The following is a 26,551-nucleotide window of genomic DNA, read 5'->3' as shown; positions in this document are numbered from 1 at the left end:
CAAATAGGGCTATTTGCTAGCAAGTCTGTCTTGCTTTAATTTTGTGTTTGACCTTATACTGCCAAGGCCTTAAGGCTGTGTATGTAAATTATATTTTACAGATCCTGTGCCAGAAGTAAAAAAAGAGAAGCTGCAGTCACAGCCGCAGCCACCACCGCAGCCGCAGCTGCAGTCACAGCCACCACCGCAGCCGCAGCCGCAGCAACCACCTAAGCCACATTTTGGAGCTGTGGAAGAAACATTTAGAATTGTTAAGGACTCTCTCAGCGATGAGGTCGTTAAAGCCACCCAAGCAGTCTATCAGTTTGAGCTCTCAGGTGAGAACTGTGTCTGATGATTGGTGCTTTCTGAAACAGTGGGACGAAAACCAGCCTTGGGTACCTGGATTGTTAGTTATATCTAGAACTATTGAATGTAGATGCTCAAAAACAGCAAATAATTATCGATTTGTGTTTTTTGAGTTAGATTTGTTTATATGGAAACATGTAGAATACATTTTCACGGCATATACTTCCAGTGTTAAATAACTCTTTGGCATATATAACAGAGGAAATAATATATAGATGGACATACACATTGTAACAGGTAATGTAATACAATAATTTATCATTTGTGGGCAGCTGACCACTTTTATCTTTAAATTAGGTCAGTATGAGTACAGTATGAAAACCTCTACACGAGCCAGACTGTGGTAGCACATGCCTTTAATCCCAGCACTCGGGAGGCAAAGGCAGGAGGATCTCTGAGTTCGAGGCCAGCCTGGTCTATGGAGTGAGTTTCAGGACAGCCAGGATTGTTACACAAGAAACCCTATCTCAAAAAACCAAATCAATAAAACTTCATGTTTTCCCGTATAATAAAAGTAACACAGGTTAATGGTAGTTTTAAGAGCTATTTTGGTTTCACTATATGCACACTTTGTCATTCTTTATGCTATTCTCTGTCATATCTTAATCTACCCTTCTTTTTACTTCCTTTTTGTTTCTGAACTCATAGTCTATTGCTTGAGTCTTTTTTTCTCCTTGACATCCCAAACCTGCTGAACCTTTTGTGCTTATTTAATGACTTGTCTATCAAAGGCTTAGTTTTGGATGCATCAAACTATCTGGTTGCCCCACAGTTGCTTCAAGGCTGCCCAGTCTTGTTAGACAAAAATCAAAGCAGCGACATCAGCTGGATTTGTAGCGATTCATTTATTCTCCCTCTTCAGATAGGTCTAAGCATCACTTTAGACTTCTCTGTTGTCAGCTTCCTGCCCTCAGATGTAAGTCAGCCATAGGCCCTCCTTTTCTCCCAGTGGAACAGCTTATCTCTCCATCAGATCCCAAGCTTGATTAACTGTACTGGACTCTTGCTCAGATGGAGAGTTTGATCCAGTAGGTAGGGGGGCATCTGAGTGTCTCTGTTCCTGACAGATGGTGACAGAAAGTAGTTCCTGGGTGCCTCTAGCAGTGTCAGAGGTGTAGGTCCCATTTCCTCCGGCCTCCTCAGCAATCATTCTGCCGACTCTTCTTCAATGTGTACACCCTGCAGCGTCCCTTCCAGCAGTTATTTTAATGTTCTCAGCTCTCTTCTCTTATTCAAACAGGATGTAATGGTAATCCCAAACCGTGCGCCCTGTCTTTTTCTTTCAGAGCCATACTTGCTTTTATCTGCAGCTTACTCTGTTGAACATGGTCCCTTCAGTTTTTCTTTGCTCTACAGGATTTGTTTTCCCAATGGCCCTAGATGATGCTTGTGCCTCCAGCGGGTGTTTGTTGCCTCTCCTTGTAACACCCCTGCAGGTTCTGAGGCCGCTGACCACTTTTTCTAGAAACACCTCCACAGCCTCTGTTTTCTTCAGACTGAACACTATACCCAGTAAACACTGAGCCATTTCCTTCACTCCCGCCCCTCTTAAGCACTACTGTAACTTCTGTGTGAATCCCAGGGCTCCAGCTTTGCTGTTTCTCTACTCACACACCTACACCACCTCTGTTTCCTCTCTGGAGAAGAGCCTGGCTTTTCTCTTTGTTATTGAATGGTCTGCAGAACCTAGTACAACACTTGAACCATACATAGTACATGCTGAGTTGGATGGTAGCCTGAGGCTTTTAGCCAGGGCCAGCATGTTAGCAGGATGTTCACACTGAGGGATGATTGGGCTGATTTCCACGTTTGTCTGTGCAGGTGAGGACGGCGGCACATGGTTTCTTGACCTGAAGAGTAAGGGAGGGAAAGTTGGACACGGAGAGCCCTCCGACCGGGCAGATGTGGTGATGAGTATGACCACCGACGACTTTGTCAAAATGTTTTCAGGTAAGTTTTCAACTTTCTTAGTTTACTTGTTTTAAATGGAGAACTTTGGATATTCTACTTTCTCTTTTTCTAGACAATGAAGGTTCAGAAAAGTTTCTAGCAGTGGGTGCTACCTATGCTGAAAAGCATATAGTCTTGAGAAGGCTGTTCTTAGGTTACCTCTTCTGCCACTTCTACCTCATCTGACAAATGGAAAGTTGATGATAGATCTTTCCTTTCTCGTCACTGAGAAGCTAATAATGTAATGTTGGGAACAAAGAGATAATTAAAAAGGATTGCTAAGTAGGCTTTATTCTACCTGAACTAAAGTACTATACTGTCAAAGTGTAGTCACTGGAGACTCAGAACTCATCAGTAGCTCACTTATTAAAGTCAAGTCCTGCTTCAGCCTCACTAGATGCTGTAAAGGAACCAGGAGCCAGCTCTGTCATGTGCTTTTGTGGAATCTCTGTTCCAGGGAATCCTTTGCATGATTTTATGTTATGTCCAGTTAGCTCTAAAAGTGCCTGTAAACAGAGACCATGCTTTCATCTCCTGGCCACTCAGACCCGAATAATCACACAGAAACTATACTAATTACATTGTTTGGCCAATGGCTAAGGCATATTCCTAGCTAGCTTTTATGCCTTAAATTAACTCATTTCCATTAATCTGTGAATTGCCACGAGGTTATGGCTTACTGGTAAGGTTCTGGCATCCTTTTCCTTTGGCAGCTACCTAGCATCTCTTTGACTCCGCCTACTCTCTCTATCTCTGTTCAGATTTCCCACCTGGCTTAACTCTGCTAAGACTGAAATATCTTTATTCATCAACCAATAAAAGCAACACATACACAGGACATCCCACATCAAGTGCCAAAATAATTTTAAGAGTGATTTGTTCTATTTTCTTCTCTAAGAACACTACTCAAACTGGCCAGTTAACACAAGTTATAAAAAATTAGGAACAGTACTCTCAATTAAGACTTTATAATATTCAAATGTAAAATCTTTCATGTAATGAATTATAAAGTGTTAAACTTATATGTTCATTCTTTTTAAATCTTACTGAACAATATCAGTACATTCTGAGTCCTCCAAAGTTCTGTTTTCCAGTTCTAATTAAGGGATACAAGTGGGGGCTGCATCATATATGTACCCAATCACCAAAGTTTAACTATTATGTGTATGTGTGTTCAGGTACAAATGCCCAAACATATACACACATGAAGAAGGCAAACGAGGACATCTGGGGCCCTGCTCTATCATTCTCTTCCGTATTCCCTTCTGACAGGGTCTCTCCTGAAACCTGGAGTTGGGCTGGCTGCCAGCTAGCAAACCCCAGCCGTCCTATCTGGGTCCTCACAGCTCTGGAGTTACAGACGTATGTGTAGACATGCTCAACTTTTACACAGGTGTTGGGGATTCAAACTCAGGCCCTCCAGCTGTGCAGCAAGCGCTCCACCCACCAAACCATCTCCCTACTCTGTTTAACTTTTATAGTAGTATTAAGTGTTCATTGAGCAAAAATTAGAAAAAACACCAGAAAGAAGAAAACACAGTTTTTTTACTACACCATTGAAAGATGATCAATTAATTTGGGTTAGTATCCTATATACATACACATACATGCACACACACACATATGTTTATAAAGCAAAATTATATGATTATGATGATTATATTTGATCTTTTCAAATTGTACATTATAACATCTTCATGAATTTTTGCTTCCAGTCATTTATAGTAGTTTGCTGTATCTAAAACTATTATTTTTGATTTACCAGAGATTATGTGGCAATGCTCAGTAAATGTTTGTTTTTGCTTCTGTTTTTTTTGTTTGTTTTTTGTTTTTTCTTTAGACAGGGCTTCTTTTACTCTGTAGACCAGGCTGACCTCAAACTTAAAGAGATCTGTCTGCCTCTGCCTCCAGAGTGCTGGGTTAAAGGTGTGTGCCACCACCACAGCCCAGCTTTTGTTTTTTTTTTTTTTGTATATTTGGGACAGGATCTCTAGGATCTCTCTATGAATTCCTGGCTGTCCCAGAACTAGACAGACATTAAATTCACAGAGATCCTCTAGCATCTGCCTCCTGAGTGCTGGGATTAAAGGTATGCACCACTATACCCCAGCCTAAATGTTTGGTAAATATGAATCATAGATTTTTTTTTAAATTAAGGACAATTTAAATTGAAAGTGTATTATGTTGGTCTTGGTAGTATATGATTATAATCCTAGCACTTTGGGAGGCTAAGGCAGGAAGATTGTGAGTTCAAAGCCCTATGTAGTAAGTCTGAGGCCCATTCAGATCCTGTCTCAATAAACCAAGTGAAACAAAAAGGTGTCAATATCTAAACTGAAACAAGTTAACCGTACCTAATATTTATCGTGTAATTGCTGTAGGTTAAAGGAATACATGTAGCTTAAGATAAAGTATTTTTCACTGGAGCTGGAGAGATGGTTCCGTGGTAAAAAGGACTGGCTGCTCTCCTAAATGATCTGTATGTGGTTCCCAGCAACCACATTGTGGTTAACGACTTTCTGTCCCTCCAGTCACAGTGGATTTGACCCCCTCTTCTGTATATAGTATATAGTACCTCTGCAGATACTATATATATATACTGTATATAGTATATAGTACCTCTGCAGATACTATATATATACTGTATATAGTATATAGTACCTCTGCAGATACTATATATATATACTGTATATAGTATATAGTACCTCTGCAGATACTATATATATACTGTATATAGTATATAGTACCTCTGCAGATACTATATATATATACTGTATATAGTATATAGTACCTCTGCAGATACTATATATATACTGTATATAGTATATAGTACCTCTGCAGATACTATATATATACTGTATATAGTATATAGTACCTCTGCAGATACTATGTATATACTGTATATAGTATATAGTACCTCTGCAGATACTATATATATATACTGTATATAGTATATAGTACCTCTGCAGATACTATATATATACTGTATATAGTATATAGTACCTCTGCAGATACTATATATATACTGTATATAGTATATAGTACCTCTGCAGATACTATATATATATACTGTATATAGTATATAGTATATAGTACCTCTGCAGATACTATATATATACTGTATATAGTACCTCTGCAGATACTATATATATACTGTATATTGTATATAGTACCTCTGCAGATACTATATATATACTGTATATAGTAAATATAGTACCTCTGCAGATACTATATATATATATATATACTGTATATAGTATATAGTACCTCTGCAGATACTATATGTACTTGTTGCAAGGACATATATGCAGGCAAAACCCCATATCCATAAAATAAGAATAAGTAAATTAAAAAGAATAGTTTTTATGGGCTGGATAGGTGACTTAGTGGTTAAGAGCACTGGTTGCTATTCCAGAGGACTTGAGTTCAATTTCCAGCACCCACATGGCAGCTCATACCTGTCTGTAACTCCAGTTCTAGGGGATCTGACACCCACACACAGACATACACATGCAGGCAGTACACCAATGCACATTAAAAAAAAGAAAAAAAAGCCAGTTTTCATCATTTTATGAAAATGGTGACTGAGACTCTGATAAATTAAGTAGTAATCCCTAGGTCAGACTCTGAGTGAGCAGGTGTTAGAGCTAGGATCGGAACCCATGCTGTCTCCAGAACTCTTGCTCTTAATTATATTTTAAGCTTAATTTATTATTTATGTATAGAGAGGTGGATGGGTGTGGGTGTGTGTATGATGGGGCGTAGGGTGGAGGGAGCATGTGCATGCCAGAGTGTATTTCTGGAGGTCAGAGGACAATTTTTTAGAGTAAGTTCTGTCCTTCCACCTTTATGTGAGTCCTGGGGGTCCAACTCAGGTTGTCAGACTTGCCTAGCAAGCGCTTTTATCCACTGAGCCATCTTGAAGGTAACTGTTGCTCTTAATTACTCTGCTGTTCTAATTGACCTTCTAATCAATGGATTGGTAAATCACCAGCCTCCTCTAATGCAGGATTCATGTAGTTCAGACTGCCCTGGAAACAGCTGGCGTCATAGCAGAGGATGACTTGAGATAACCTCTGCCTACCCTAATGCTGGCACTCCACTCTTTGCTTAGTGGCTTCTTTAACTTTTCCTTGTATATAAGCTTGAGACAGAAATTTCTGTCTCTTTCTGTGGATGTGTTCTTCTTCATTGGCTGGAGAGTCCCAAGTCATGAGTTGTATGAGGCACATTTTATAGCTGGAGCTTAGACGGGAAGCATTCTGCTTTGTCCTTCATTCTATTTATCTTATAAGTTTTCTTTTATTTGGGTACAGTTTAGACCTTGGAGTCTAAGAAGTCTCTTTTTAGAGATCTATTTTTAGAAACCATTTCTATGTCGATTTATATAGAGGCATACACTATAAACACAAACACCTATAGTAACAAATCTTGCTTTTTGGCCATTCGAGACCACTGTGTGGCAAAGCAGTAAGTTGTAAACTGTTAGTAGCTTCAGTGGTACATGCCTAGAGTCCCAGCTTTTTAGGGGCTGAGGCAGAATTGCTTGAGATAGACGTTTTTGGCCAGTATAGACAACAAGGTGAGGCCCCTATCTTTCAAGGAAAAAGGAAAGAAAATAAATTGTTTAAGATTACCTTATCTTCCAGGTGTTGAGATGCAAGCTTTTTATCCCAGCACTTTGGGGGAGGCAGACTACTCTGTGAGTTTGAGGCAAGCCTGGTCTACAAAACGAATTCCAAGACAGCCACAGAGCTGTGGCTACACAGAAAAACCCTGTCTCAAAAAACAGCCCCCTGGAAAGATTACCTTATCTGAAGAGGGATACATATGTATATATTATTACATTGTGGTTAGTAACTGTCTTTGAACATTTTTTTCTTCTATCAATATCATTTCGGTAAATTTTCATACTATAAAATCTATTAAGATAAACAAATATAATTCTTAGTATATTTTTAAAATTTGTCAGCTACCACTAAACTTGACTTTGAGAATATTTCTGTTACTCTGGAAAATTCTCAGTTTCTGTTTCCAACGAGTCCCTGGTTAGCCAAACATTTATTGCTTCCTGTTTTCACAGTTTTTTTTATAAATGTTTTTTCCACGTTTTTATAAATGGAATCAAAGTGTATAGTGTCCTACATCTGGCATTTTTCAATTTAATGCCTTTAAGATTCCTTCGTGTAGTAGTTTTATTTATTCTCCCTGACTGCATATTTAATTGTGTGGATATACCATATTTTCTTTTTCAGACAGGTAGCCAAGGCTATCCCCAAGTTTGCTATATAACTGAGGCTGGCCCTGAACTCCTGGTACTCCTGTCTCTATCTCCAAAGTTATGGAATTACAAACATATGCTATCATGCCCTGCTCACTCGCCACCTGATGGGCATTGTGGAGAGTGGAGACTCTTGTTTGTCTTGGGCTGTTCTGAACACCGTGTTGGTTGTTACTCCCATTTCCCCAGGAAATGCGAGGGTCTGTTGCTTTGAATTCTTGGCCTTGACAGTACTAATTTTTAGTTCTGTTGTTTTTAAAATATTATTACTAGTGGGATCATAAAGTTTTGGTTCGGATTTCCCCAGTTGCTAATGGTATCGAATCTTTTAAAAAAAGTGTTCTTATTGGTTATCTGTGTAACTTCTTAGAGAAATGTTTATTAAGGCTTTCTTTTTCTTTCTTCTTTTTTATTTTTTTTGTGTGTTTTTGTTTTTTTGAGACAGGGTTTTTCTGTGTAACAGCTCTGAATTTCCTGGAACTCACTTTGTAGACTGGGCTGGCCTCGAACTTACAGAGCTCCACTAGCCTATGCCTCCTGAGTGCTTGGATTAAAGGCATGTGCCACCAATGCCCAGCAAGTCCTTCTTAAAAAAAAAAGTTTCAGGGCCTAGAGAGTTGTCTCAATGGTTAAGAGCACAGGTGCTCTTCCAGAGGACCTGGGTTCAGTTCCCAGCACCCACATGGCAGCTCACAATTGCCTGTAAATTCCAGTTCCAGGGGATCCGACACCCTCACACAGACATGCACGCAGTCAATACACCAATGCACACAAAATAAAATAATTTATTTAAAAAAGGCTGTAATATTATGTATCCAGGTGTTTAGCTACATTTGAGCACCACTTGAATCCCTGGTATCCATGGAGACCAGAAGAGGGCACCAAATCTCCTTCAACTGCAGTGGCGCTATAGACAGTTGTGAGCCCCCTCGTGTGGATGCTGGGAACCAAACTTAGGTTTTCTAGAAAAGCAGCAAGTGCTGTTAGCCACCAAGACATCTTTTCAACTCCCTAACTTCTCATTTTTAAATTGTCTTTTGTCCATGAGTTTTAAGAATTATTTTTGTGTTTCCAGGTACATTACATGCAAATACTTTATTCTTTTTTTTTTAAACTCATTTTCTTCTTCTTTTTTTAAAGATTTACTTATTTTTGTATTTGACTCTGCCTGTATGCCTGCATGCCAGAGAGGGCATCAGATCTCATTATTGATGGTTGTGAGCTGCCATATGGTTTGCTGGGAATTGAACTCGGGACCTCTGAAAGGGCAGCCAGTGCTCTTAACTACCGAGTTATCTCTCCAGCCCCTCCTTCACTTTCTTGATGATACATTTTGAAGCAATTTTAAAAAGAAGTTTTGGTAGAAGTATAAATTTATCTTTTTCTTGTTGCTTATGCTTTTAGTGCCATATCTAAGACTCCTTGCCAAACTTAAGGCTATAACGAGTTGCCCTTTGTATCAGTTAGTGTTCTGTTGTTGTGGTAAAATGCCATGACCAAAACAACTTCCATACACAAAGTTGATTTCGCCCTACTGTTCCATCATGGTGGGGCAGGATGGCAGCAGGTGCGCAGAGCTGAGTGATCACATCTCAACTGTACATAAGAGACAGAGAACACAAACTGGAAGTGGGACAAGGCTATAATTCCTCAAAGCCTCCTCCTCCATAGCAAGCTTCATCCCTACGAGTTCTGTAGCCTTCTAAGCAGTACCACAAACTGGGAACCAGGTGCTCCAATACGTGAGCCTACAGGGACATCCTCATTTAACTCGCAACACCCCTGTATTTTAAGACTTTAAATTTTTAGTTCTTATATGTAGGTCTGTGGTCCATTTTGAGTTAACTTTTTACCTTTGTGTGAGGTGTGTGTGGGGTGGATGGGTGTGTACCATGGCACTTCTGTGGAGGGCAGAGGACAACTTTGTACATCCTGTTCTCTCCTTTAACCTTCATATGGACTGTGGGTATTGAACCTGGCTGACCCATCTCTCCAGCATCATTATTGTTATTTATTATTATTATTACTAGTATTATCACTAATAATCTCCAACATCATGAGTTATTTCAGGTTTTTTTCCTTCTGCTCCTGCATTTCCTAGAATCATCAAATTCCTTTTTTGTGTGTTTTTTACTTTGTTTTGAACCTGCATGTGTCACAGGTGAGAGATGCAATAGGCCCTAATATTCCAGACCCGTGCTGTGCCTTCTGCAGATATGAGCAGTGTCTAAACTGTCAGAACGTGAGTAGGTCATAAGTGCTAGTCGGGCATGCCTGGCTAAGGATGGGAGCACAGCTGTATACCAGCGTGTGCCTTTGAGCAAGCCAGATTCCTCCTTGAGCCTTAGTTCTCCTATTAACCTTGTGACAATGAGTTAATAGTAGAAAGACGAGCAAAGGTCCTCTTCTCTACAGAGCTAATCTTATTTGTTAGAAGCTACAGCCTTTGTGGGGAGGAGTTGAGACAGGGTTTCTCTGTGTAGCCCTGGCTGTCCTGGAACTAGCTCTGTAGACCAGGCAAGCTTCGAACTCACAGAGATTCACCTACCTCTGATTGCCAAGTGCTTGGATTAAAGGTGTGTGCCACCATTGCCCAGCCTACATTTATGCTTACATTTCTCTGGCTGAAAAAATACCAGCATATTTTTGTATTCATAGAGGATATTGCAGTTGGGTTTTTCTTTGGGCACCAGCTCACAAATCATGACACAGAGACTTGTTATTATGAAAGCTCAGCCTTAGCTTAGGCTTGTTCTTAACTCGCTCATAACTTAAATTAACCTATTTATATTAATCTGCATTCTGCCACGTGGTGTTATCTTTCTTCCATCTGGAACCTCCTGTTTCCTGTCCGTGTCTCCTGGTGAATCCTGCCTTTCTTCTTCCCAGAGTTTTCTCCCTGCCTGGAAGTTCCATTTATACTCTCCTGCCTAGCTATTGGCCATTCAGCTTTTTATTACACCAATCACAGCAATTCATCTTCACACAGTGTACAAATATCTCATAATATTATACTTAAAAAATCATTTCTTAAATAGTGTGTGTGTCTGGAAATGCACATTCCCAGCCTCAGAGACCAGAAGCATCAGATCCTTTGGAGCTGGAGTGATGGGTATTTGTGAACCACTGGGTATGGGTGCTGGGAAGCAAGCTCAGCTCTTCTCAGAGAACTGTGTAGGTTCTTACCCGCTGAGCCGTTTCTACAGCCCTACATACACAGTACTAAACATTTTAATGTACGAGTGTTTGCATGTTCATGTGACTACACGTGTTCAGGTACCACTGTGAATGCATGGAGATTAGAGAACAACCTTGGTGTCATTCCTATCTTCCACCGCTAGGCAGGCTGTCTTTGCTCAGTGATGTATATGCCCTGCTAGCTGTCCGCAAGCTTCCATAGCTTCTATCTCTGTCTCCCATCTCAAGGTAGGAACACTAGGATTATAGATGTGCACTACTTTGCCAAACTTTACAGAGGTTCTGAGGATTTACACTAAGGTCCTCCTCACGCTTGTGCAGCAGGTACTTTACCCTCCGAGCATCTGCGCAGTTCCTACACTGTACTTAATGGTCTTAGTTGTTGTTCATTTTGACACAGTGTCACTGTTTAGCTCAGGCTGGCTTTGAACTTATGATCCTGCTGACTCAGCTTCCAAGTGCTGAAGTTACAAGATGTGTGTTGCCATGCCTGTCTTAGTAATCATTTGTAAATATTTCTTAGATTTTTTTTTTGCATCATTTGATTTTTTGAATTTAAACTTGAAATAGTTAAAGAGCTGTAACAGATTGGAAAATTAAATAACATAGTATTTACCTATCAGAATTCATCTGGGGACTACATTTCTGTAAAGTGCTGTAACAGCATATGTATGAATGTAGCACCTTTAGCCTGTTGCCATTACTTTCTGCAGACTGTTTCTTATGTTGTCTTTACATGACAGGATATTGTTAACATCCAAGTCAGGAGCTGAGATTCCCTGGGTAGTAGTATGCGATGCTGTAGTAGGAATTTCTGTGCTCTGGGGTTTATGTAACTTTGGGAAGTGGCGCACCACTTAGGGCACTAATGCTGCGTTCCCTATCTCATTTCGCATTTTAGGGAAGCTGAAGCCGACCATGGCATTCATGTCAGGAAAACTGAAGATTAAAGGAAACATGGCCCTAGCAATCAAACTGGAGAAGCTAATGACACAGATGAATGCCAGACTATGAAGGGCAAGAAGCGAAAATGACTCGTAGAAGGAAAAAGCTCAAAGTTAAACATCTGTTGTCTCCTCCGCTGTCTCATAAGGACACATATGTTTGTTCTGGAAAAAGTAGAATTTCTGTATCTATAAGACTTGAAATTGTAATTAAAACAACTAACCAATCAAGTATAAGTCTCACTAAATGGCCTCCTAATATATTGTGGTTTTTTTTTCTTTTTTCATTTTTTCCCTGTAAGCCTTTACTTCATTCATGCTTTCTTGCATGAAAAGTACATATTATGTATCGAGCACTAGAATTAGCTATTTACAAGGCTTCTCATGTAAAATGAAGTTACCGTATCTTCACAAAGCACTGGGTGAAGAACTGCAGTCTCTCTCTTATCCACTGCCCCTGCCTTTTTAAAAAAGGACTTTTGTTTTTCCCAGCAATGTTTTATAGACTCCAGTGTATAAGACTTGCAGGCAAAGTTTTGTTTAACTTAAAACAAGCATTTTATACTATTGATATTCTAGATATCTTTAAAATTTTAGCTTTCCCCTCTTTTTTCCAGATAGGGTTACCCAGCTGACCTTGAAGTCAGGGCAGGTCTCCTGCCTCAGCTTCCTCAGTGCTATGATGACGACAGACAGGAGCCACCATGCACAGCTAAATTCAGTTTTCAAGTGCTAACTTATAGAGTTAATTTTGAGAGTATGCCTCATGCCAGGTAGTAGTTCTCTCTACTTAACTACCTTAGCAGCTTTTTAAAAACATATTCTTTAAATCATGTTACCTTCAAATAAAGATGAATTTATCTCTTTTTCATTCTCTGTGCCTTTTTTTTTCTTGTCATATTATACCGTTATGCCAATATAGTGGTAATAGTAATGTTAAGAATAGATAACCTAGCCTGTGTAACACAGTTAGACCTGTCTCAAAAGTACAACAGTATAGCTGGGCAGGGTGGCACACAGCTTTAATCCCAGCACTCGGGAGGCAGAGTGGATCTCTGTGAGTTTGAGGCCAACCTGGTCTACAAGAGCTACTGCTAGTTCTAGGACAACTGGGACACAGCGAAACCCTGTCTCAAAAATCCAGAGACCAATATATATATATATATATATACATATACATACACACACACAAAGAGTTTACTTACAGATTTATCTATAATAAACAGTATAAAACAAAACCTGTTTTATCTAATATGTAAATCACTATATAGTCCATTCACTATATATATAATTCACTGTCATATAATACACTGTTCTGCCCCCACCCAGAGTTAAGCAACCATCACCACAATGAATTGGAATCTTAAAAGAAGCCGGGCAGTAGTGACATAACACCTTTAATCCCAGCACTCAAGAGTCAGAGGCAGGTGGGTTTCAGTGAGTTCAAGGCCAGCCTGGTCTACAAAGTGAGTTCCAGGACAGCCAGGGCTGTTTACACAGAGAAACCCTGTCTCAAAACAAAACAAAACAAAACTAAAAATTGCCTTTCCTTCTCCCTCCATCCCTTCTTTGCTTTGTGCAGTCAGAAATCAGTTCTTCCCTTCCACCACGTGGGACCTCTGAGTTGAACTCCGGCCATCAAGACTGGAGACCCTGCCAGGGGCTTGGCTCTAGAAAACATCTTTGGTGGTTGTAATTTCATAGAAGCTCTTCATTTTTTAATGTCTGTCTCTAAGTCTTGGAAGACTGAGCTTTTGCTTGAATTGGGCATGGGAAGTTGAAGTCTTTTGGAGAAAATGGTTGGTAATGTAGCTGACTTCCTGAGTTTGAAGGTGCTTTGACCAAATTTAGTGTTAAGAAGGAGAAATCTGCGAACATTCAGCAGTAGAGTCAGTGAAGTGACAATCTTCTTTTCTTTTCTGTGGTGCTGAGGATCAAAGCCAGGACCTCATGCACCTTCAACAAGTGCTCCACCACTGAGTTATAGCCCAAGCTTAGATGTGGCAAACTGTATCTTTACCTTCATGTTTGCTCATACCCTTACAAGTCTAGGTCTCACAAAACCATGCTCACTCCCACAAGTCCCCATCTTCTATTGCTGTAACTTTTGTTCACTAGGAAATGAACAAACTTGACTTTTTTTTGCCCATGGTTTTACTTCCTGCTCCTGGTGCACACCTAGGTCTCTCCGCCTCTATCTTTGCTTCTCTCTGACTCTTTCGCACCCATTCAGATCCTTTCTCCTCTTCCCCCGCACTATGCAAACCCCATGTCTGTAGGCCAATCTGACAGTCACCTGAAAGACTCCAGTGGCCCTTCCCTCCACCACACACATGCACATGCCCCCAGTCCTCTCCTGGGTTCCACCCTTGGCCTCCGAGGCTGTGAGGAGAAGGATTGTGATGTGTCACATTCTATTGCGTCCCTCTGTTCTGCCTGACTTCTGCTACTGTTTCCAGTCCAGTTTTCCACTTCTGACCTGTTCCCAGGTTCCTTCATTAACATATCACAGATGATCACCCCTGTAGGACAGCAAGCCAGCAATGGCTCCCGCGTTCCAGATGGCTTGGGAAACAGATCTTGCCTCTCTTTGAGAAGCGTTCCGAGATAAATGGCAATGGAAGCTCGAAGGTCTGTCTAGCTTGTCCTGTGAGGAGCACAAACTTATCAGGATCTAGAGCCATTGGTTATTTTCACCTGGTGTCACATAGAATGTGTTCCTGTGGAACGGAGTTGCAAGTTGCACCTAGTGCCGGTCCTCCCCCATTGAAGTGCCTGTTGGGTGACTGCCATTGCTACAGTCTATTCTTACATTTCTGGTAGCTCTAGCTCCAGGTGGTTCAGGTTTGGAGGTGGGTGGGACTGGCCCACAATAAGGATGTCATGAAGACAGTGGCTTCCCAGGGAATGGGTTGGGTGTCCTCTGAGGTCCTTGACACTTTTGGGATAGCAGCTCCAACTCACATTTTCCTTTTCTGAGCCATTTACCTGCACCAGCACTCTGGCAAAGACGGTGTGTCCAAATTATTTCTCCTGTAGGCAAGGGCACAGAGCTCCTGCCAGTTCTTGAGTCACTGGCTGGGTATGTGTGTCCCTGCAGGGGACATTTTCTTATGTGGATTGATTTTAGGATTTTAGGGCTTGAACCTTGTTTGACTTTCTCTTTTCCTGTGTCTCTTTAGCTCCCTGCTGTCAAAGGCTTTGTAGTCGATAGCTTTTGCTCCGGCTTAACGCCTACTGAGTTTTCCTCCAACAATGGTTCATAGACCAGCAACTGTGGCTATCCAAAGGGGTTGGAAGTCTGCTTGCATCCCGCAGGCTAGTCAGATCTGTGCCAAGGTCCTGTGTTGGTGGGCCACTCTCTCCTGTGGAGACAGAAGATGATAGCTGTTGTCAGAGGAGCAGGAGTGTGGCTGGAGAGGGCCAGAGGGAGCTGAAATGCTTGAGGATCTGGTTTCCTGGGGAGCGGAGAGTCCTTTGCTGCAGCCCTCCCCGGGGTGAGTCGGAAGAAGTCCTCCTGGCTTGTGAGTAGCAATCGGCTTTCCTCTCAGTTCACTGTGCACTTCTCTGGCCCCTTTCTTGGGTGCTGGCCCCTTCTCCTCCTTTCAGCAACTCCAATCTTCACAGCTCAGCTAGACAAAGATGATGACATGGACCGGACACACCCGATGAAAGGCAGAACTGGGAAGACTCCAACGGGAGAGGTAAGTAATCCCTTTTTTTTTTAAAAAAAAAATATTTATTTATTTACTTATTATGTATACAATATTCTGTCTGCAGACCAGAAGAGGGCACCAGATCTTATTACAGGTGGTTGTGAGCCACCATGTGGTTGCTGGGAATTGAACTCAGGACCTTTAGAAGAGCAGGCAATGCTCTTAACCGCTGAGCCATCTCTCCAGCCCGAGGAATCCCTTTTGCTAACAAGAAAATGCCAAACTTCTTCTCAGCAGATGAGGAAGCCGCACAACAGCTGTGGGAGGGGCCTGCAGAAGGGGCCTTGCGCCTGGTGGAGAGTGTGTCTCTGCAGGCCTGGGATGGGAGAGGGGACTTGGGAGTGGAGGCCAGTGCTTTGCTCTTTTGTCATGGCAGACCTCAGAGTACACTGAAGAAGTTTTTCTCCCTGATAACTGCTTTCTTCTTCTCAAACTCTCCCTGGAATGAATGCAACTTTTGGGACTGAGTCAGAGAGGGAACACGTGGAGGACGCGACCCCGTGGGTCCTGAGACAGGTGCTGACAAACCAGCAGGAACTCTCAGCAGGCAGAGAAGCAAGGTAAAGGTTTTGGCTGGTCTTTGTTGTTGGTCAAACAATAAACAACATAAAATAAAGCATCATAAAACTGTTTTATTGTTATCTGTATCAAAAATATTGTAAAAAAAACCTGTTGTATTGTTATCTGTATCTGGACTCCTGCTAACCCAGACACAACGACCTGAGCTCAGAAAGAAATTTTGAGCCCTGACCTTAAATGCAGCCACAGCAGCAGTGGGTGGTCGTCGGCTGCTGCCAGCGAAACTGTCCCAGCCGTTTGTTCCGGCTCTCTGCTTGCAATAAAACCTGTGAACACACCAGAAAACACAGACAGAACTTTTCAATAAAACAAACACACACCATTTTCTCAGGAACTAGGCCAAACTTTTCAATAGGACAATATTTTCAAATAAAAATTGTTGGAGATAGCTTTGACAAGGGTACCACTGATGAGGGGAGGAGCATGGGGATTAGAAAAATAAGTAAAGAGAACGGAGATGTGAGCGAAATAATAAAACAGAAGCATACGGTAATACTGGGAGGGAGTTCCAGTGAATACGGAAAATAATAAAACAGAAGCATAGGATAGTACTGGGAGCGAGTTCAGTGAATACGGAAAATAATAAAACAGAAACATACGGTAGTACTGGGAGGGAGTTTCAGTGAATACGGAAAATTGCTCCCATTTATTTTCCATTTGCTTAAATACCCTGACCCCAAAAGGTAGGAGTAAGGTTAAAAAAAAAAAAAACTACATCCACATGATACAAGGAATGAACTGACCATTCATTCCTAGTTAAACATTCTGTTGCCTGAACAAGACAAGCAACGCTCACCCTAGACAAAAATATTCTGTAGGCAAACCATTCCCTGGGTAGAATCCAGTGTTATCTCCCTAAGGGAGTAGGAACTTAGTTGGGTCCTTAGACTCCTGTTTGAGGTAGATCCAGATCTACTTCTCTATACCTGAAATACAAGGTCTGGATATTAGTCATACCTGTTGACAATAACCTTGAGAGTGCAGAACTCTCTGATCTAAATCTAGGTGAGACCTTTGTTTGAGGTAGAAACAGACAATAACCTTAAAGGAACAAAAGTAAGTTCCAAACCTCTGACCTTTAGTCAGGGTGGACAGGATTCACCAGTGTAGGGCATCTCAATGTCCAAAACACCAAGTAGCCATACCTTAGGTCACGGTGTGTCGCCATAGTTGTTGTCAACAACTGTGAGCAAGCTGAAACTCTGACCTTCAAACAAGGTGGAAATAGGCTCACATTTTTGGGCCTCTGCACAGAATTAACCTAATGTGGTCAATTAACTTTAAATACCAACCCCTTTAAATGATACTTATAACCCATGGTATCTGAATGACCAAACATCCCAGGAAGACTCTGTATTGTTCTGTGTGCTGTTTTGTTTCTGTCTTTTGTCTGTCCTCTTTCTGAACTATGAGAGGGATTTAATGGGGCAGACTCAAAGCACAACTTCTTTGACTTTGATGTTGGATGACTTGCAGGACTTTAGAGATAGGGCCATAATCATAGGGGTAGAATTTCCTTAAAGGGATAAAACAAACAACCTCTATGCGGGCCCATATTTCATACAAAATATTTATAGGCAGGCTCTCTGGCCATACTTAATTTCCAAGGCAGCTGCAATCCTGCCAAACAAGATAGCCACCTAACAAAGGCCAGGATGTATGGCCCCTTCTCCTTTATTATTATGTAAGATCGCCTGGGGAGAGGTGTTGTTTCCAAAGCTGGTGATTTAAGTTGCAGATGTTTCACTAGCCCCATGTCCCCTGGAAAGAGAATATTAATGAGTATCCACCTTGGTTTACCTGAGGGATAAAAGGTGTTTTGGATAATAAAGATCTTCAGGAATGGATGAAGCCTGAGATGCCCTTCCATTACAACTGTGTGAACTGTGTCTCGCACCTCCATACTGGTCCAGTTAAAGAAAAATAGTTTCTATGTTGGGGTATACAGGCCCTGACACCTCTACCCACCTTAAGCATTTCATTGAAAGAAGGCAGCATTGGCCAGTAGTGTGGGGGCCACCATGGCAGGTATGCCATACAAGCATGGGGCTGCAGGGCAGCACACTTGTGTGGGTGGGGTGACTGGGCTATGCAGTCTTGTTATGACAATGTAGAGGAGGGGGACGTTTTTTTGTGATGCAGTTATCTTTGAGTCATTTCTGCTTTTATAAGTAATCCCAATAAAAGCCATTAGTTCACCAAGTTGAACTCTGGTGGTGTCTTTATTTGGTCTGGCATGTATCCTATTTGAGGTGAGTAGACATTTGTCCATGAGATTCCATTAAGAGGGTTATACATCACTGATATCCATATGAGTAAATATTATGCACCCATAAAAAAGAATGAAGTGTTGATATATAGCACGATTTTTACATAGTATGGTAATATGCCATAATGAAAAAAGTATGCTAAATATAAGAAGTCAGTGCCCCCCAAAAGACTTGACTAGATCTAAGCTCTCAATGAACCCCTACACATCACCCATCACTTCAAGTTTTTTTTGTTTTTTTTTTTTTTTTTTTTTTTTTTAGTGGGTATGGGTGTTTTGCCTACATGTCTGAATCTAGTGCCTGAGGCAAAAAAAAAAAAAAAAGAAGGGCTAGCAAGATGGCTTAGTAAGCAAAGGCACTTTGCCACCAAGCCAAGTGACCTCACCTTGGTCCCTAGAACCCAGATGGTAAAAGGGGAGAACTGACAACCACAAGTTCTTTTCTGCCCCCTACCTGTATACCCCCCCCCCCAGACAAAATAAGTAAACAAATGATTGTAGACATTATTTCTTAGCTGGGTGGTGGTGACACATGCCTTTAATCGCAGTACTCAGGAGGCAGAGGCAGGTGGATCTCTGAAGGCCAACCTATTCTATAGAGTGAGTGCCAGGACAGTCAGGGCCACACAGAGAAACCCTGTCTCTAAAAACAAAAACATGTATAATCTGTATTATCTGTAATACATTATATATAATGTACTAAATGACTAGAAAATAAATTTTCCACAACAAATTTCTTCTCCTCCAAAGTAATTAATGAAGTCAATCATAAAAATACTGTATAAAGTGAAATCCCAAGCTACTCTATGAAGTAGCCAAGGATAGCACAGTGGCATTAAGGCAGGATGCTTACCAAATTCAACTTTCCAATTTTAAGGAGCTCTTCTCCATCAACCAAAGTTTCTTTCATTATATATCACAACAGAAAAATCTGAGTGGGGACCCAGATTAAGTTTAGGATAACCAGATTTTCGTTAGCCACTTTCAAGGTAAAAGGACCTTGTAAATGACAAACACCTCCTTTCAGGTATGCGCCTCCTTAGGCGACCTTTCCCCTTCCTCTGTAAAAGTTTTTCTAGTGCCAGTGTAGTCATATCTCTCAAAATTTCAAAAAATATTTGATAAAAAGTAAATTCACACATCTAGATCTTCTCATCAACTTGAAAATGAGTTGTTTTGCTGACGCAGAGATGGTGCCATTATAGCCCAAACAACTTCATCTAGAGCTGGACAAACAACACTTTGGTAAACATCAATTTGTTCTGTAGATGCTCCCCAAACCAATTTTAATAAAAAAGAGGAAAAGCTCTGAAACACATCATTCATTGGTGTGGGAGAATTGTCTGTATTCTGTCAATCATATTTTAATAAAACGCTGATTGTCCAGGCAGGCAGTATAGGCGGGAAAGCCAGACAGAAAGTAGGGGTGGAGCAAAGAGACTGGGAGTATTCTGGGACACAGGAAGCTCTCTCTCCACTCCTGCGCAGACCACCGAAGAGGCAGCATGTAACTTGCCCAGCTGAGAAAGGTACGGAGCCATGTGGCTAATGTAGATAAGGATAATGGGGTAACATAAGTTATAAGAGTTAACAAGAAGCCTGACCTAATGGGCCAATCAGCTTTATAACTTATAGAGATCTCTGTGTGATTGATTTTCTCCGGAACTTGCCGGTTGTGGGGTACCGGGTGGGAACAGATACCCCAACAAGCCGGCCCTCATGTTACAATTCATGATGATAATTTTGCCCACTAGAAATTCACTCAACAAACTTGAAGATAAAGTTCAGAAGTATACGAGTTTTCACAGCACTTACTTAACATAACTGACAAAGGCAGAAGAAAATAAGTGCTGTATCATATGTATATGTTTTTCTGGGTGTGTTGTCAGTCAGTCCTGCAGTTGGTACACTAACTTCTCTTCACGTGTAATCACACCCTACTACCGAGTGAATGAGCTTCAGTTCAGTAAGAGATCTCCTCTGGCCCCTACCAAAGAATAAACACTAAATCTCAGAAGATGCTCAGTGTTGGCTTCTGTCTGCCCTCCACACATGAACATGCAAGCACCCACATGAACATATGCACACAACATACGCACACACACACACAATTCTATGAATGCATTTCAAATCATTTTTTAGGATTGTTATCCAAGGAATCAGACAAATGTAAACATATCTTTATAAAGAAAATGAAATTGATACCTAGAAAAGCTATTTGACTTAGCAAGAATAACACTAACTGAGGACAAGGAAGTGCTCATAAATTGAACTGAGTGTAAGAATTTTCCCTTTAAGAATTATCATGTTCCAGACTGAATGTTTGTTGTGTTCACCAAAATTCCTATGTGGAAGCTCTAACCCCCAGTGTGAGGGATGAGGAATTGTGAGCAAGGCACACACTCACATGGTCTCACTCTAGCTCTGCCACAGGAAAAATCAGCAAGAAGGCAATTATCTGTAGACCAGCACAAAGGCCCTCCCTAGGATCGGATTTTTCTCATTTCTGATATAAGACATCTAACCTCCACTTATGAGTGGCAGGGGGTGCTTTGATCTTTGATCGAGCTGTTGGCATTTGCCAGAGAAATATCAGAGTGAGCTAATAGAGGTACATAGTGATTTTTTTTACACATCACACTGGACATTGTATCTATATTGGATTTATGATTAGACAAGAAATATGATATGTAGCTGTCATGCCATGTGTAAGCCTGAAACTCCACGAGCTCTATTTACAAAAGGAAATAATCAATGCTGGAATGATATTGGACTCTTCCAAAGAGTCCGAGTACTATCACTTCTGCACCATTAAGTCTGAACTATTTATGTTCCTCTCAATAAAACATTAAAGAAAGCAACTGAGAGCCCCTCTGGTTAAGGGAGCTGCTAAGAAGGCATGAATGCCACATCCTGAAGACCACTCTGAAATTTGCTATTCTATACATTCAAAGATAAAACGAATTTGTAACGTTTTGATTTTTATTTTCTTTAAAAATGTTTTACTTATCCACTTTTTAACAAATAAACTTAAATGTTCTCCAAAACACCTTTTTCCTGATGCGACACTATTTTAAAAATTTTATATAATCAAGGGTCTGTGATAGGTGCAAGCTGGAGCCCAGCCTGGACTACATGACGAGTTAGTTCCAGATCATCCGGAGCCAGAGTGTGAGATCATGTTTCAATAATCAAGTAAATAAATAAATAACCCCCTAAGATCATTGGGAAATGTAGATATTTACATGATGGTTCATAACAGTAGCATAAGTACAGTTATTTTTCTGTAAGTTGTAGTAACAGCAAAATAATTTTATCATTGGGAGTCACAACATAAGGGAGTGTGTTAAAGGGTCATAGCATCAGGAAGGCTGAGGACCACTGTTCCAGAGAGCGATGCTTGCTGCTAATGTGTGCACACTTAGACAGCTCATGCCACCACTGTGCTTCGGCAGAGTGAACACAGACAGCATTGACTTCTCTTTTTTCCTTGTGCTGAGACATATCCAATTCTGCAAGTTTATGGAGTGTTTTCATGACGTACTGCTGAGAATAGAACATTAAAGCAGTAGTAATAACAACAACAATATCTTAAATGTCTCTCTCACCCTCAGAAAATAAAGCATTCTAAAGAGGAAATAAACAAGTAAATAATAAAAAAGGAAAAGGTGTTTATAGATAATGTTACACAGATAAAGTCTCTTGTTATAAAGACCGTTAAAATGATACAACAGTTAAAACTTGGTTTGGAAAGCACTGAATGTAAGCTATACTTTTATTTACTTGGCTTTACTTAAAATTATTTTTATACAAAAATCACTACAGAAATGAAAATATTTTAGTTTCAAATTTTAAGTGGGAAAAAGCCTTAATCAATTTCTGAGGACACAAAATTTGGAAAAGATTATCCACTTAAAATACAGTCCTATCATTAGCAAACACTTGAAAATTTGTACCTGCCGTAACCATAAGTAACAGCTAAACAATAATAAAATCATTTTTACTAGAAGTCACTGGTAGGGCTGGAGAGATGGCTCAGTGGTTAAGAGCACTGGCTGCTCTTTCAGAGGTCCTGAGTTCAATTCCCAGCAGCCATATGGTGGCTCACAACCATCTGTAATGAGATCTGGCGCCCTCATGCATGCCTGCATGCATGTGGGCATGCAGGCAGAATGTTGTATACATAATAAAAAAAATAGGAGTCACTGGTATAGTGTGTGTGTGTGAGCAGTTCTTGGATCAGAGAGAAAGGGTGGTGTAGTGCTACAGTGTATTGTAAGAATACATGCTCACTGTACTTCTGAATGATACAATGTGTAAGTCAAAGGTCCCTTTGTCAAAAAGTAATATATTAGCATAAAGGAAGCTTCTCTGCAAATATAATCAGCAAAACTTGATCAGATTACTGATAACTATATTATCCCTTAGTTTAGCCCCACAATGAGAAATACACAACTATATATCCAGATGCTTAAGAAACCCAAAACTCTTCAGTTTGGTTGAAAGCTAATCTTTAAGGACAGACAGAAGATTTTAGAATTCTTTACTGTGAATCTAACTTTTGTAACAGGCAGCTGAAGAAACTTTTATTACTAAAATAGTGTATGATCTTTTAAAATAGCCACAAGAGGACAGTCTTTCCTAAGAAATAGGTTGAAAATGATCCTAAACCTGTGAGACAGCATTTCTTTTCACAATATATAACCCATTATGAAGTAAATTTAAATACACCACATATTAAATCCAGAGAACGCATCTAATCTCTAAAAAGTCAACAAAAGATTGCAGAAGATCACAATGATCCTATACCTACAATTTTAAGTTTAATGCATAAATTCATTTAATCCCTAAAACAGCTTGTAGATGGGTCTTTGCCATATCTGTTTGTTGTGGAATAATCTTTTTTGTTCACTGTGAAGACATGCTTTTGCCAAGGTACCTTCTGACTGGTTTAATAAAGAGATAAATGACCAGTAGCTGTGTAGGGATTATAGGCAGGTCTATACAGAGGACTCTGGAAAGAGAGGCAGAGAGGCTGTGGAGACTGATGATGGGGAATGAGCATGACTCACAGAGTGAGAACAAGGCAAAGGCTACATGGTAGAGTGTAGGTTAATAAAGATGTGGGTTAATTTAAGTTATAAGAGATACTGGGACAAGCCTAAGCTAAGGTCAAGCTTTCATAATTACTAATAATCTCTATGTCATTATTTGGGAACTGGCTGGCAGGACAGAGAAAGACTCATAACATCTTTTTGTGGAAATACTGGTTACTAAGAAGTTAACTGTTAATCTAAATGTACCTCCCCCTTCCAAAAAAAAAAACCAGAAAAAAATAAGACTTGGGTGCACAAACTAAAACAAATGAGGTAGATTTTCCAAATGTCATTCTACACACTGCATGCTTACCTTGTCAGCTATCATGGCAGACACAGAGTTTTTCTACTGTTAGGTCACAGCAGCCATGATATGGACTGCCACAATTGGTTTTATAATATGGAATATCACATGCTTTACAGTATTGATCAAATTCACAATATACTTGACTTACAACAGAGACACTTGTAGATGGAAGTTTCTGTACTACCCAGTCCCAAAGAATTATAAACTGTTAAACTGTTTGGCCTATTAGCTCAGGCTTATTATTAACTAACTCTTACAACATAAATTAATCTATAATTCTTGTTCATGTCTAGCTATGTGCTTGGTACCATATCTCAGTAAGGCATTCTCATCTTGCTTTCTCTGCATCTGGCTGATGACTGACTCTGCCTTTTCTCTTCCCAGAATTCTCTTATTCTGGTTGCTCCATCTAGAATTCCTGCCTGGCTACTGGCCAATCAGCATTTTATTAAACTAGCAAAAATCTTAACAATGTACAAGAGCTTTATTCTATAGCAGACACTAGTTGTAAACGTTCCATAACCAGAAAAATTGTTAGGGACAAGACTTGATAATGTAAAACATCATTCACATGCTCAAATATTACTCATATACTCAAAATCAAGAAAATTAAAAAAAATAAATTTTGACAGATTTTTGTCGACTTAATTTTCGTTTTTTGTTTGTTTATTAATTTAACATAATTTCACAATGTGGCTTTGTTCTTTGGTGTATCCCATTTTTAAGAGACAGGGTCTCAGTGTAGTTCAGGCTGGTCTTCTAGCTCCGCCTCCCAGGGCTGGCACTGGACAAGCTGCCACACTGCAGCTTTCCTTCAACCACTCATCATTTCAGTGGTTACCTATTTGTCTTAGTCCATCCAATGAATGTAGTCTGTCCCAAATTCTAATGTATAAGAGCTACACATTTAGTTTCTGAGGTTCCTGTGCAGTTCCAAGTGTGATATTTATAAAGCCTTAAATAAATATTTTGAATATATAGTTTAAGAAAAAGGGAAGTTTATGAACTCCTGAAACTTAAGAGAACCAAGAAATGACTTAGCTATAACCTTAAGACTCTTGCTACCACCTATACATCCAAAAAGACATGTTTATCACATTTCATTTTAATGCCTTTAACTGATTATATTCTAATATATTTTTACTGTCCCTTGCCTAAATATTTGGATACATTATTATACAAAAATTTGGTAATAAATTGCTGGTCCAAAAGTATTTTAAATACTTTATTCCCGATGAATTTTTTTTTCTGATCAGCAATTTGTATCTTCATGAAGAAAAGAAAAAAATTGGTTATTCTGTGGCCATTCCTCCAAAAGCACCTGAAAATAACTCTTATTACTTCATCCCTCAGCTTCTACACTAGAACCTTTTTAATAAAAATAAATATGTTAAGAGGCTAGAGAGATGGTTCATGGTTAACAGCAATGGCTATTCTTCCCACAAACCCTGATTCAACATTCGGCACCTACATAGGGGCTCACAACTATCTGTAACTGCCGTATCCTACATCTTCTGGATCCCATGGGCATTAATCATGCATGTGATACACAAATGTTCACAGGGACAAAACACACATACACATAAATAAAATTTTGAATATTTAAATAAATATGTTGAACAAAGTCAAAGAGAACACAAAGCTCTGAAGAAAATCAGAAGCTACTAATACATGGATAAAATGATGAAGCCAATATAAGACTTCAACAAAAAGAAGAAAATGTTGAAAAAGCCAATCAGAAATTATAGAATGAAAAGCTTAAAAGTCAAATAAAAAATTTTAAAAAACCTTGTCAATAGACAGATCAGGTGGACTATCAGAATACCCTTGCTTAAAGGTGAGGTGGAAGTCATCAAACATCCATAAAACCATAAAGCACACATGAATAGGGCATGTGAGACCACTTTAAAACCAAACTTTAAAATCATGGGTAATAAAAACACAGAGAATATAATTATTAAAAATCATAGCAGAAAATTCCCCAACTATAGGGAAGAGGTGGCCACCAGATGCAGGGGCCATGTAGCTCACCAGTTAAGACCAGAGAAGAAGTTCCTACATCAAATGTAAGTAAAGTTTCAAGCATAGAGAGCAAACAGTGGACACTGAAGGATGTCTAAGAAAAGATCAAGTCACATACACGCAAGGTAATCAGAATCACAGAGACTTCTCACGCCAAAAGATCAAGCCACATACACAGAAGCTAGTCAGAATCATAGAGACTTCACACAAGAAACTGCACAAGCCAGAAGGGCAGAGTAACACATTTCAGTCTCGTAAAGACAGTAATTAACAACCCAGCAAAACTGCCCTTCTTAACTGAAAAGACAGACAACTTTATTTTCAGTGACAAACAAAAGCTAGAAGAACTCTGGCTGCTAAGCCAGCACTAGGAAAGATGTCTACAACCATCACACAAACTGAAGTGCTGATACCTGAAGACGCACCGGAAACAGGTGAGAAGAGAGACTAAGGGAACAGTCCATCAAGGTGATAACATTTATCAAGAAGCAAAGCCAGTTTCATAAGATGAATACTGTTTATCATTTGTCAAGAAGCAGAGCCAATTTCATAAGATAAATACTGTTGGATATAAAGACAGACTGACCATAACACAATAGTGGGTGGCAGCAACACTCCACATTCAACAGAGAGGTCACACAGACAAAAAGTTCAAAAAAACTTGTCAGACTTAAATGAATTAATGGACATCTATCTGACATTCTAACCCAGACACACAGTCTGTACCTCATTCTCAGCAGCCCCTGAGAATTCTCTCTAAAAATGGAACACATTTTAGGACACAGAAATGTTTTAAGAAACACCAGCAAATTGGAACAATATTTGTACTCTCTTTGATCAC

The 26,551-nt window shown here is 40.0% G+C and overlaps 1 protein-coding gene across 2 annotated transcripts in view; it reads left to right on the top strand.

Annotated features, from left to right (window-relative positions):
• Positions 1-12,592, top strand: part of Hsdl2 (hydroxysteroid dehydrogenase like 2) — a 41,346-nt gene extending 28,754 nt beyond the window's left edge. The window contains exons 9-12 of one of the 2 annotated variants that reach the window (XM_087897102.1): positions 102-167; positions 198-317; positions 2,170-2,298; positions 11,679-12,592. In XM_087897102.1, coding sequence (XP_087753228.1) covers positions 102-167; positions 198-317; positions 2,170-2,298; positions 11,679-11,791 — 428 coding nt within the window. In that variant the 3' untranslated portion in view covers positions 11,792-12,592. Of the gene's footprint in view, positions 1-101; positions 318-2,169; positions 2,299-11,678 lie in introns of both variants that reach the window. The other variant, XM_048420006.3, reaches the window with a different exon arrangement.
• Positions 12,593-26,551: the final 13,959 nt, after the last annotated feature.

This window comes from Myodes glareolus, chromosome 16 (assembly GCF_982192425.1).
Source record: "Myodes glareolus chromosome 16, mMyoGla1.1, whole genome shotgun sequence".
Classification (NCBI taxonomy): Eukaryota; Metazoa; Chordata; class Mammalia; order Rodentia; family Cricetidae; genus Myodes; species Myodes glareolus.
This window is presented reverse-complemented; position numbering and strand designations above follow the sequence as displayed.